Source organism: Meleagris gallopavo, chromosome 8 (assembly GCF_000146605.3).
Source record: "Meleagris gallopavo isolate NT-WF06-2002-E0010 breed Aviagen turkey brand Nicholas breeding stock chromosome 8, Turkey_5.1, whole genome shotgun sequence".
NCBI classification, from domain to species: Eukaryota; Metazoa; Chordata; class Aves; order Galliformes; family Phasianidae; genus Meleagris; species Meleagris gallopavo.
In genome coordinates this window covers 5,060,334-5,074,277 of record NC_015018.2, presented here as the reverse complement: position 1 = coordinate 5,074,277, position 13,944 = coordinate 5,060,334, and the positions used below count along the sequence as shown (strand labels likewise).

The window sequence follows — 13,944 nt, the reverse complement described above, 5'->3', positions numbered from 1 at the left end:
AAAAGCGAGTGTGTCAGTGAGAGGGGAGCTGATGGGATAAAAGCTGGAGCCTGTCTAGTGGTGAAGAGAACACTACAAGAAGTTACACTGTTTTCCATCATGTTACTGTCTGTAACTAGACTTCAATGAACTCTAAACTGATGGGAAGAGGATGGACGGTACCTCACTTGTTTTTTCCTCTTTCTGTCAATCTTGTATTTTCTCACCCTAGAAAGTTAGTTCTGTAAGAGCGAGGAAGAACAACAAAATGCCACGTTTTCAGCTGGTTCAGATTTGCAAAGATGACAAGGTTTGTTTCATTGCAGCATGTATTTTTTGGGTTTTACAGAGAAGCCTTTCATGAAGCTGGGTGCATTCAAAAGGCAGCAGGCAATAGCTGAAATCGAAGTGCTTGTGACTTTTTTTCTCTTGATACTAATGATTTAAAGGCTTTGGGGACTATTGCTCTGCCCTGCTTAGGAATGGGCATAACAGATTGTTCTACACAGTAACTCTTTTCCCCCACAGTCTTATTGTCTGCAGTTTTTTTCCAGACTTGGTTCTTTCCTCAGCATAATTTGTCTGCTGCGTGACTGTGAATGGATTACTGTGTTCCTTGGGCACAGGAAAAAAATCTGCCGTGGTTCCATAATGAAGCAAAATTACTGAGCGCATGTGAGAGAACTTATTTTTAACAAATGTTCCATAATTCCACTATGCATGTGCTTTCTGCATTAATACAAAAGGCTTTCACTCCTTCCCTCAGCTCTTGAGACTGAAAAAATTGAATTTTGTGCCCTGGGTTAGAAATGCAACTGTATAGCCTGTTTCTTTCTTGTGCTTTTCAGCTTTATGCAGCAATCATTTATCATTCACTTAATACAGACTTAAGTGTACAAACAGGTACTGATGTTTCAGTTATGTTTTCTGTAATTTTTTTTCAAGTGCAGTGATGTCCCCCTCTTCTTTTCAGTCTTTCCTTCTGTAGGTTTTTGTGTTAGAAAGTAACTTACTGTGATTACCACCCAACACAGTCAAGGTGCAAATCTGACATAACAGCAGATGCTCAACACAGAATACTGAGAATATACTTTTTTCTCTCTGTTCAGCTTTTTCTGATGCGCCAGTGCTCAGCACTGTTACTGTAGCATGATGGCATGTTGTTTGAATGCACTAATAACTGCATCTGATTGGAAGGAAGGCCATTCTAACTGTTAGTATTAACATAAATCATCTCTGCTTCATCTCTTCTGTCCCTCTTGCCAGTCGAGGGGGGGGACAGAGGGAACATTCCTCATTTGACATTGCAGCACTTAGTTTAATAGCACGTTGTGACACCGAGTGCCTGTTCTGATTGTTCGTTGTGCTGCAGAGGCCAAGTCACTCATATAATGAAATACTGTGTAATTTAATTAAATTCTTCCCTTTAGGACTTGGCAAGGATTGGCATCTTGCAGTTCTTAAGTTATTAATAACATAATCCATTAATAATGTAGTTAATAAAATGGAATTCACAGTTTAGCTTAGAGAGCCAGGATATTTATGAATTTTAGTAAATGGAATAATGTCTCTTTGGTGGCCAAATATTATTAGAGGATACAAAACAGCATGAGGCGTTGCTTCCCTTTATACCAAACATAAAGCCAAATTTTGAAAGTTCAATCTTTATCTCAAAAACGTTTATGTAATATATTAACGTGGAAATGGATTAGGCAGCTTTCTGCAAAAATATTCCATTACAACAGAAAGAATTGCACTTGTCCTCTTAACCTTCTTACTGATATGTTTTTTGTAGAAGTTGCATGTTGCTTGAATGTGGAGGATTAGTTGCGTCAGCTCTTCGGAGGTGATCTCTACAGTTGTGATGATGGTTGCATTTGAATGCAGTTTCTTCTGGTAATACTGAGAATGCATCTTTACTGTGGGTAGTTTGTGGTGGCTTAGTGTATCGTTTTAATAAAGAGGGAGGAGTGCTTATTATCAAAGCTAAGAGAAAACTCTGCTTTTTTTACATTTATTTGTGAGAAAATACTGAAATGCAGTGGAGTGTCAGGTGAGAATTTCATGCCCTTGTTGACTGAGGTATCAGACCTGTGTCTTACTGCCACAGCATCTTGTAATTTAGAAAGCTACAAAGCCTGATTGTGTGTAAAAGAAATGTAGAAAGGAAAAAAAAAACAAGAACCAAACAGCGATAATCTGTTGCAGTCTTACCTCAGTTCTCTGGGTGACCAAAAAGAGAACTGGTTTGTCAAAGACCCCTTCTGCTTTTGCTGCATCTTTGATCTGTTCTTAGCTGTAGCATCAAGTTACAGTAAGTTCACTGTTCTTTTTTGAAAAACAACTGTAGTTAACTGAAGGCATTAGGCAGCTGTAGTAGCTGCCATCAGAGCAAGTGAGGATGTATTATAATTAAAGAGAGCATGCCTAATAACACAAACCTGGTGGATCTTCTGGCACGTATGTTAGTGAGATGCTGTGCTCTGAAAAGACCAGTATTCTAGTAGGACTGACTTCTTCATCTTTATCAAGCAAGCTTTTAAAGCAATTTCAAGTGATTGGGAATGAGGGGGGGAAAACAGTAGTTAAGATGTATGTGTCTTTTCTGGAATGTATAATATATGGAAGGAAATGGGCAAACTGTATGGTACGTTTGTACAGGGGAATTGAAATCTAATTTACCAGTAATGCAATTGTCTCTTCATAAACAACATCAATTTTGCAACACTAATGAGTATTCCCTGGGGAATAAATTATCTGATGACTTTAAGAGAACTTGATTTGGACTGAGAGATGCATTGCTCCTCTGACAAGTGGCTCTAGGTTTTCTCTATGGTTTTATACATTGAGCCTACAAACCCAGTCCTGTTACCTTGCCTCGGGTCTGTGTTCTTATTAGCATGGATTTAAGTAGAGTATTATCTCCTGTAAAAAATTAAAATTGGCATTTTTATGTGGCAGATGATGCCACATAAAATTCTTAATAAGTCTAGTAATTGCTGTAGTGATTACACAGTACTCTGAGTACCTCCTGGTTACTTCAGCAGACACAGTAACTTGTTACAGAACTGAATTTTACTGTGCTGTGAGATGTTTTATTTTAGATGCTCAGTGTAAAGCATTGCACCGTGCTGTTGGGTGCTGAGTACTTAGGGTTGGCATCTCAAGACTCTAATCTGAAGGCGAAGTTCTAATTAAACACAAAGGTGTTGCACATTCTTAAATAACTTGATGTGATGACGGTTGATACTTACGTCGCAACAGTAAATAAGAAAGTGCCTGTGAGATTGAATTACTGAATATGTTGTTTTTCTCCTATTTGATGCCAAGGGAATTCAGAACCTCTAAATTGCTTTCTCTATGGGCTGTTTTAATACAGAAGGGTGGAATTCATGTTATTAAATGAAAATACACTAGGCACCAGGTAAACAGAACTGATATTACTGTGCCTGACTTGTATAAGTTCACGCTCTGTTTTCCTGTTGTCATTTAACACAGCAGGTGGCTCAGCAGCACACAGTCATTCGCTTCCTCCCCCCTTTCCAGTGGGATGGGAGAGAGAACTGGGGGGAAAAAATACCAAAAACCATACAGTAGAACTCGTGGGCTGAGATAAAACTAAGAAAAAGAAAAGGATGATAATTATGACAAGTGTGTGTGTAACAGATGATGCACAAGTAGTTGCTCACCACCCCGTGACTGATGCCCAACTAGCCCCCTGAGCAGTGGAAGAGATGAACTCCCACCCCCTTCACAATTCCTCCTGCATGATGTCATACTGTATGGAGTATCCCTTCGGCCAGTTTCAGTCAGGTCTCCTAATTCTGTTCCCTCTTAGCTCCTGGGGCCCTTCACTGCAAATGGCCTTGGCTCCCTAGAGTGCTGCTTAGGAGGCAACTGTACACATCAGTGTGTTATCAACGTTGCTTTTTCCTGGAATGAAAACATAGTGTCACACCAGACACTCTGAAGACAACAATTCCATCCCAGCTGAAACTAAGAAACCTGTCAGTATCTGTAAGGTTGAGATGGTGACTTTTCCTTTTGTGCTCACTAGTTGTTTATCTGCCTTTCATCTCAGGGCAGGTCATCTTGTTGAACTTAGACTGATACGATGTCCAAAGTTCATTACTGAAGCTTTAGTATTCTGAAAAGCCTTAATTGTAGTTCTCACTTAAAATACTTTCAATAGCAACACGACTTCCCAGAAAGAATCTATATTTTATATTGAACTTGCCATTTTCAATTTGTTCTAATTTCCTCATCTTAAATTATGTGATTGACTTTTAAGTATTTAAAGCTGTCTGGGGCAGTGATCTCCAAACTCTTCTCATCACACACCCTTTATCAGAAAAGAAATTTCTGATGTATGTACATTTATTTTTTTTTTCTATATGCACATTTGTTTATAAATTTTGTACATGTACTACTGTGCTAATATGGTCTATGCATTATGAAACATGCATGAAAAAGAGGAATGAAATACTGCGTTTCTCTTGGCAAGGGGGAAATGTAATAGTGGTAATGGTAATAGTGAAAGTCTTGCTGCTGTGCACTTGTTAAGAAAAGTCTTCAGACAGTATCTGGCTGGAACTATATTCTATCTTTTCATTGAAGTGAAGCTTCAATGATTTAATTTTAGTGTGGTTTAAAATGTGGCCCCACCCCCAATACACAACCAATTGAAAAAGCTTTCTCAGAAGATACTTCAGTCAAAGAATGCAGGTAACTAGGTAATTCCCATTGTTTGTATATGATAGACTGACTTGCTGTCAGATGTTGAGAGAGATTATTCTAGATCCTGTGCAATTGTATATGCACATAAAATTATATATAAATTCTATATACAAATCACATATCCTATGGGATTCTCTCTCTGTTCGTGTTTACACTTACAGATTGCCTACCCTCTGAAAATGCTATTTACAAGTAATCTTAAAGATACGTGTGACTAAAGCTACAATGGGCACAACTGAAGAAAAATATCAAATAATATTGTGACGGAACTGTTACTGAGACAAAGTATTTTGGCCAACTCTGCAAATGAAAGCTTAGAAAAAGGATTGCTTACAAATACAATAACATTTTTGAAAAAGTAAGACCTTTGTTCTTCTCTCAGAACTTCATGGAGGAAAAAAGATTGCAGGAGAAAGATGGTAGGGATGATTCATCGTGCTCCCTGGTGCAACTGATGTAATCCTCAATGATTCATTTATTGTGCCAATTGACACGTGATGAGTTTTTCTTTTAGGGTTGCATGATTCACTGTGAAATTTTAGCAGTTCGTGTAGAGATTGCTAGCAATTGAGAATGCTCAGCTTTTAGATGTAAATAGCCCTTGATCTTATGGAGAGCAATAAGAGTTGGAAGGTAACATCTGAGCGTGTCTCCACCCCTACATGTATACATGGACTTGAAATGTAACAAGATAGAAAACCAAAGATACCATGTTCTATTCATTTTTAGGGTATTTTGCTATTCTGTACAGTTCTGAGTCTTAGGTTAGGTTCAGATTTGCACGTTAGAAACATGAGTGTACTCTGAAAAGTTCAAAAGAGCCCAACTTGTGGATGGGAAGGTATGGGCTGGGGGTGGGACTCTCATTATTAGCAAGAAAAGTTTTCATGTAGCCACAATGACTCAACAAACTACTTTTCTTATGCTATTGGCACACCTAATGTCTTCTGTTTTTTAAATCTCTGACCTTGGTTGTCAGAACAACTAACTGTATCCCTATAGGCATATCTTGCTAATACATCTTTTATTTGATTAGCATCACTGCAGAGCTCTGTTTGGTGGTCAGCCCCACAAGCTTTGTGCTCTGGTGTCTGGCTTCCTGCTAAGTGGAAGTTAGCTGCATGGCAGTAAGAACATCTTGTGCAGAGCAAAAATAGCTTACGTATGCAGTTAGAGGCAATATTTCAGTTGCTTCATCTGAAAGTGGGGCTTGCAGTACTTTGCATTTGATTTAAAGTGCACTTCATTTGGCTGAATTCTTTAGTTTGAATTAATGTTTTTTTGGCCTTGGGTTCTTGTCAGTAAATTGGTTATGTGGTTTCCACTTATATTTTTGGTTAGGTTTTTTTTTTTAGTAGGATCTGTGTTCCAGCACTTAAAGAAGCATTTATATGAATATATTATTGATGTCCTCATATAGCTTTGTTCTCCAAAACACAGGTATTTGCACCAGAAATAAAACCTTCCATAATGTTTCCTAACTGGTGTTTTCCAAAATAGTGCCCTAGATTAAGATGTTCCTAATTTTGTAATATTATCCTCTCTTAAATCGGTGGGAGCAGGTCTGGGCCATTTCTTATTTTTTCTCAGGCATTACTTTGCTCACAGACGTAACTGCTTATGTACACTGCGTCCAAGACAGTATGGTTGCATGTATGCATAGAGTGTAAGGTTTATGGTTTCATTTCTCTTCAGTTTCTACTTCTGACCTTAGTATAGCTTGGAATCACTGGCATCACTGTGTGATATGGTTTCTCTGGAAGTGTAAAAGAACATATGAAGCAGTCAAATTCAGCTGAACTAGTACCAGTAATCCCTAATAAATAGGTAGCTCCTGTGAAGGTGTATTGCTAATTTTTCATCTACTAAAACATGTCAGAATTTTTCCACTGATCCGATTGGCCTTGAAAACAAATCCCCTCGTGTACTGACTGCAGTAAAACATGTGATGTATGGTTGCAGGATGTGTATTGCTCCTAGGTCAAAATGCAGATGACTTTTGAACCTCGCTGTATTTTTCTGTCCCTACTGCAAGGGGAGTAACCCCCTGTGACACACAATGCTTGTGTCAGAACTTGGGCCTTTCCAAATTCTTTTGTGCCTCCCTGTGACTTTTACACAGTGCTAGCGGCCAGAACAGAAATACAGAGATAAGATCTCTCTAATCGTTATTGTAATTATGGAATGTGTTTGGGGAATAAATCTGCTGTAAATGAGATTTTTCAGAAGCAGCTGGCATTACTGTAGCTTTGATCCCAGGAGAGAAAGAAAAGAGCTGTTTATCACAGCTTTTACTGCGAGAAAAGACAGGCCAGTGCTGGACATCTCAGATTTAAATATATATATATACATTAAAACGTGAGTATGTGTGTATAAGTATATTTAGTTCAAATGCCCTACTGACAGTGACCACGTTTTGGTTTCATCCATTACAATTACTTACCAAGTTCATCTCCCTTGCTGTCGCCATTTAGCTTGATCTGCCGTTTGTCAAGTGTAGTATTTCCAGCTCTTGACTCTCCCTGCACAGACGGGTCTGTTTTGAAGTAGGCCATACACATATGAAACTGGCTGTCATGAAGTCCTGATTGGTTGTTCCAAGGCTGAAGGCTGTCATAAGATCTTTTCAACCATAAAATTAGCTGCTTTAACTTTTTATAGATTTTGAATAAATATTGCGTAAGAATTTTTGAATACTAGAAAAACCCATCCTGGTTCACTACTGAAAGCTAAGTCTACCTGATAGCATTCCATTTTTAAAGACAGATTGACATTTTGATGCGTGGAAACAAACGAATAATGTTGTGTCATTGCTTTACTCGAACTGTTGTTTTGTGGTTTATGGCTGTAAGGATTGGTAGGGGTGTTATAACTTACATCCTCAGGGCTTTCACTGTATCAGACTTCTTTCAGTGACCTTCCTGCTCAAAGGATATTATTTCTGAAGTCCTTACTGTTCTTCCTCCCAGTTAAATTCCATTATGTGTTGCCAATAACAATGCCTTGTCACTTTGCTGGAGGGGAAATTAAGTAATGTGCGTTCAAGTTGCCGGAGGAGGGATGATGCAGTAAAAATATTTCAGTTAACCTTAAAAGCATGCATTCACTTAATAGCTAAAAATTGGATGCTTCCTTTTAATGCTTAGTTTTTTACAGATGAGTTTGAGAATGCCAGGAGTAGCCCAGCGGATAAAGCCGTTTCTATAGGGGGAGGATTTATCTCTTTAGAAATGCTGCTAGTACCGTGCAGTTCATGAAAGCACTGTAGTTGCGTTAGTTCTTCTCAGAAGTTCACTCAGCTGTAAGTAGGGTAAGGCATTTGGATCCTGGGGTGTTCAGTGCGCGTGTTTTCACCTCTGGGTCACTGATTTCAATCCAAGCTAGGTCATTGCAAATAAGCCTGGTAGATTTTTGGAATCTTCCTTTTGAAATTATGTTTTTTGATACTTCAAAATCAGCCTTATTACCTTCATCAGAAACTTATCTAGCAGGTCAACCTAAAAACTAGCTTTATTTGAAACAAATTTTGGCCTTCTGCCTTTCAAGTGCACTACATATGTAAGCGTGTAAATATGCCTCCTGCTGGGGGTGTACAATCTCAGTATTTGTGTAGATTTCAGTACTGGTGCCTCTGTAACGAGTGGTGTAAGGGTATTGGTTCCTGTGTGGGATCATGGCAGTTGAGGTGCAGTGTAGCAGCATTGCAACTAAATGTTTTGTTGTAGAAAGAACTGTCTAGACAGCCCTGCTGTGTCCTACTTGTATAATGCTGAAGTGGCTGACTTTAAGGAGGGCAGACTATTTTTCAACTTTCACCTGTAAGTAGCGTAACAACTATGCTGTGCATCCCTGAAATCTAATCTAATTAATTTTGCCTTGTTTTCCAGATTGTTTGAAGGACGGTCACCAAGGAAGCCTGAGAAACTTAAGACCCTTTTCTGCTATTTTAGAAGAGTCACAGAAAAAAGTATGTACTTCATTTCATTTCTTTTTTTTTTTTTTTTTGAGCTACAAAACATACATAGAGAATTTAATCCCATACATAGAGAATTTAATCCCATACATAGAGAATTTAATCCCATTAGATTAAGGAATGGCTGTGCAGTGTTATGATGGAAGTATCTAACAAAATCCAGCATGCTGAGTATGCTGATATTCTTTCAGTCTCTTGTCATGTATAGATAACACATGTAAGTTTTCTGCATGAAGCTAATTCTTCATTGTTTTTTTTTATTTTTGAGATGGGTGTGTTTGTATAACATATACATATACATATGTAGGTTCAGATTATATTTTCATCCCTCCTTATTTACATGTATCTGTTGTACATAAAGTGTGTGTGTTTCTATATACATTATACAAATTTTGTGTTTGTATATAAGAAATTAAAATATACATGCGTTGACTTGATGCACCGTATCAGAGTGAGAATGTAGAGAGAACTTAACACATGTGGTCATTAAAATCACCAGTGCCGTAACCATCCTTAAGGATTTTGGTACAGTCTTGAGGCTTCCTGCAGCGTACAGGCTTAGTGCTTTGACTGCAGCATTTGTAATTCAAAGTGATTTTTCCTTACTTTTGTTGGCATTTCAGGTTTTTTGCTTCTGTTCTTCCAAAGCAAAGCTGCTGTGAAGTTTTCCCAGTTGAAAATACATTAGCTGATAGCAAGATGTGAGATGTCTTCAGCTCCTTTAGAAATGAGTGTGGTATTTTCCCTAGCATGCCTAGTCAGATCTTCTGCTGTTACCACTGATTAGAGCGTAAACCTAAGCTCCCAAAAAATACATTTGTTTTTTGAGAGTGCTGTAGCAGAGCTCATAAATTCCCTTTTTGAGGAGAAAGGGATTTGACTGTAGTTAACTATATCATATATGCAGCAATATCTTACTATAATGTTTTTTATAGGATGTTTTCTTTACACTGTTAATATCATTTTCTCAGAAAAGTTTGTTCTTAAAAGCAAAAAAATCCACAATTTTAAGCTATTTCATATTATAAACCTCTTTCATATGTTCCATCAGTTTATTATTCAGTTGATCAGTTTATTATTTTGTTTCATCTCTAATTAAATGCAGCTACCTCCTCTTTTAGCTAACAAACCTCAAGAATCTCAACAAAAATAAATCTCTGTGGTAAAAAGTGAATTGAGATCTGTATGCTCAGATGAGGAGAGCTGTAGTATAGAGGCTCTTTTCTAACACTCAAATAATATTTTCAAATTTTTGCTGCTGTCCCTACCTCTGTTGGAAGCATGCTTGATGAAAACTACTTCTTAATGGTAAAACGTCTAACAATCTCATGAGACTATTGCGTGCTCATTTATTGAATTAAAAATTCGTATTGTACTTTTAAAAGACCCCATTTATTGGGATTTTTTTACTTTGAAGACGTTAGTAAGATTGAAGTAATATAGCTCCATAAATGATTGTAATAATTTCACAATTCTTTTTTATTGTAAATGGTAATTGAATTCCTTCTAAAAGAGCACAGAGGAGGCCACATAAGTGGAAGATTCTCTCAATAGGTGAATGCCTAATTTATGAAAATGTTGCCACTGATAAGAATTCCCTTGTAGAAAAGCATTCAGTTGCTGAAAGCTGTATCTTATTTTTTCAAGAGAAAGCAACTTTTTTTTCCTTCTGTCTCCTTAAAAACCTTACAGTTTTGAAGAAAAGCATAGTGATATTTAACACATTTGAAAGACTTTGTGCTTTAAATTTGTTTTCATGGTTTTCCACAAGCCAACCCAATAGACTTAATGTATCAAACAAATGAGACCAAACAAAGTTTTTCTTAGGATGACGTCCTCTAATAAGAGCCTGACGGTTTCTTTTTGTAGCACAACAGAAATTTTGAGTAAAGCAAGGAGAGATGATGACTGTGCATTCTCTCTGCAGTGAGAAATAGCTGTTTTTTTTTTTGTGAGTGCAGAAGTCCTTTTGCATCTGCTTTTCACTAGGATCCTGACAGTAATGGCTTTATTTACGTAGTACTTGTTTGGAAATATGAGCTGCTGCTTCGTCCACACATAGCTTGAATGCTCCGTGTTGCTTATTGGGGTTTAAAAACAGACACCTCCGGAGGCTGACAATTTCTGCCATAAGTGACAGCGCGCTTTACTTTTATGTCAACCATCAAGTCTTTTTGGTAGTGTTTACAGTTGAAGTGATTTTCATTTAACACACAGCTTTTCCTTGAAAAAATACTCACACTGCAAAGAAATGAGTGATTTTGGCCTTCATAGTGGTTTCAGTTCAAGCACAAGCTGCCAGGGGAAGATTCAAAGCTGCTTTTGAGCAAAGTTAATCTCTCCTGTTTCTGCCAGGAATTATGTTGTAATCAATGTAGGGACAAAAGTTCTAGCAGTTAATATTTTTTTCCTGGGGGTTGCTTTCCCTGTAGAACCTACTGGATTGGTGACGTTTACAAGGCAGTGTCTCCAAGAATTTCCAGACTGGGAAAGGTAAGTCAAACATGTTGTTAAATGTGAAGATTAGCTTAAATTATCTATAACCTGAATCCCATCAATGTTGAATTGATTCAGACCTGCAAGTGATCACAGTAAACGTGTTTGTTTTAGTGAAATGTACAGAAGGAAGTGGATGAAAGGATACAGATAATTTGAACGTCACGCATAAATCTGTGTGCCTGTGAAGCCAGCAAGTTCCTAAGTCAAGTTTTAGAACAGTAACATCTTTTGATGCTTGAGAGTGTAAAAAGGGACAGCTCCAAAAGGGGGTTTTGGAAAGGCAACTTAATCCTTCAGATTTTTTAACCACATTATGTTAAGGTGTGTAAGAAGGTAGATTTTGGATGAGTTTTGTCTTAATGTCTTTGTGCAGATTCTGTCATCATTTTTTTTTTTTTTCTGTGCAATATTTTTTCCTCAATGAAAGATCTCAGAAAAAGCTGTCTAGATTGCATGTCACCTATGAGGGCACTATTGAAAGCAATGGACAAGGCATGCTACAGGTAAGTTTATATAACAGTAGATGTGGCTTTATGTCATGCTTATGTCATTTTTATGGTCTGCCAGCTTAAATTTATATAAGCTTGGTTTAAATGACAAGATGTTATGCATGTAAAGGAAGCATCAAGATGAATTCCACAGGCAGTCTTAGTGCCATCAGTATTCCCTAGCTCATTGAGTTTTGTTACATGTACCTGTTACAGAAGTAGCTGACAGAAAATCACAAGTCCTGGACAGCTTCAGGTCCTTTGGTTCAAGCCAGAATCAAAGATTGACAAGATAAAAGTTTCAGGCTGTAATTTTTATGAGCTGCCAAGGGGTTTTATTTTGTTTTTGTTTTGCTTTTGAAATGATTGTTGTGCCCCAGACGGTGACCGGGTCAGTAGTTCAGGAGACTTCTTGCTGCTGCAGCACCACTGTTTCAGTCTGGGAGACAGTCAGCTGAAATAGATTGGTAAGGAGGGTGTCCTGTCCATATTGATAGTGAGGAACATACTTCAGTTGTCAAATCAGCTTAAAGAAAGAAGTCTGTCTTCTGGAGTTCAATTACCGAATAAATAAATAAGTAAATAGAACATCTTTAGCCAGGAAAATGTGATGTAACCTTTTTTTTTAATTATAAATTTCCATGGGCAAGTAGTTTGCATAAATAGTAGTTGCTTTTTTTTGAATAAAGCAATTGCTTTTAAAACTATTGTCCATATAAAGATGTGATATGAAAAATGTTATTGCAGCCAAAATGAGAGCCCAGAATTTCACAGTTTCAGGCAGAAAGCTTAGCAGTCAAAATGATGTACCTTTTTCAAGTGCATTTCAAGGAGAATTTGTAAGAGCTTCTAAGTACAGAACAACTGATGTGGGGCAGTACTGAGCTGAAAGTGCTTTGTGTGGACAGCCAAGGCAGGAAGCTTCTTAAAGGACAACTTAATGATTCCTCAATGTCTCTAAAATGCAAAAGGGATACTGTGATCTGCTGTTCCTATCTTTCACATTTCAGTAAATATTTCATTTTAAAATATATGCCCTTTCAAAAAAATGAATTCGGAGCCTTTGAGATGCATAATTTTTTTTTTTTTGCTGCGTAATCTCTCACTTGTCTCGTTTCTTCTCACAAGTAGGAAAGGGAAAAAATTAAGAAGGCGTGCTGTTAATCAGACTCTGTCCTGCTGCTTATTTTTAAGTGATAGCAACAGATTTCAACAGAGCTGAAGTTTGTACGTGGTTTTATTTACCTTATTAAATGCAAGGATTTTATGCTGTTTGATTGTCTCATAATGCTCCTGGATATATTCTTGTTAGGTTGATTTTGCAAACCGTTTTGTTGGCGGTGGTGTCACCGGGGCGGGACTGGTACAAGAAGAAATTCGGTTTTTAATCAACCCAGAGCTGATTGTATCAAGGCTCATCACTGAAGTACTGGATCACAATGAATGTCTTATCATCACAGGTTAGTCTTAAAAGTAAATGTTCTGGTTTTCTATGTAGAAAACGTGTTTCAACTTGAAGTTTCATGTGTTTAAACTCTGCAGGAAAAGATAGTACTCATTTGTCAATGAGTTTTCTTGCTCAGCCCACCTCTTAAGGCTGTGGGGCCACTGTTCCAATAGACATTTGGTGAAGGAAATGAAAACAAGTGATGGCAAGCACATAAGTGTTACGTAAAACTTTTTTTAACCTTGTATAATAGGATGCTGAGTCCTGAAATGCATTTTTAGATCTAGCTAAGAAATGGTTTGGGGCAATAGAAGTCACAATTACCAGTTATTAGTAGCTAACATTTCTGTTGTGTCAAAGCAGGATGGATTTGTTCCTTGTTGCAATTTGGAACGTTTGTGCTGCCTTTTGGTCACCAAACAGGAGGAAGTGAAAGAGAAGAAAATCAGCATCCTTTAAAAAGGATAGAAAGTCAGGAAATGTCTCTTGATGATGTTTATCTTTTAAGTTACAAACACATGTTCATGGTACTTATTGCAAGTTGTGTTTGTCACTTACAACGTAAAAACTAACTGCATATGCAATATATTATTGAGAGGTTGAGTATGGAGATACCTCTGTCCAGTGCTTCACTGAAGAGATTTTTCCTTTGCTTTTAAACATCAGTCTTAAAATTTCGAGAGCTTTATTATTCCTTGGATCAAAATAGTGCCAAAATAGCTGATGTCTCTAGCAAAAACTGGAGAGGTCCAGGAAATGCTGCCTGTGTCTTGGTTCCAAACATAAGTGATGCACCTTCATGACTGGGGGAGGGGGGAAAA

The 13,944-nt window shown here is 37.5% G+C and overlaps 1 protein-coding gene across 2 annotated transcripts in view; it reads left to right on the top strand.

Annotated features, from left to right (window-relative positions):
• Window positions 1–13,944, top strand: part of PARG (poly(ADP-ribose) glycohydrolase) — a 60,452-nt gene that overhangs the window by 27,792 nt on the left and 18,716 nt on the right. For both annotated transcript variants that reach the window (XM_031554350.1, XM_031554349.1), the window contains exons 10-13: window positions 8,604–8,683; window positions 11,122–11,182; window positions 11,616–11,691; window positions 12,989–13,136. In XM_031554350.1, the coding sequence (XP_031410210.1) occupies window positions 8,604–8,683; window positions 11,122–11,182; window positions 11,616–11,691; window positions 12,989–13,136 (365 nt within the window). The remainder of the gene's footprint in view (window positions 1–8,603; window positions 8,684–11,121; window positions 11,183–11,615; window positions 11,692–12,988; window positions 13,137–13,944) is intronic.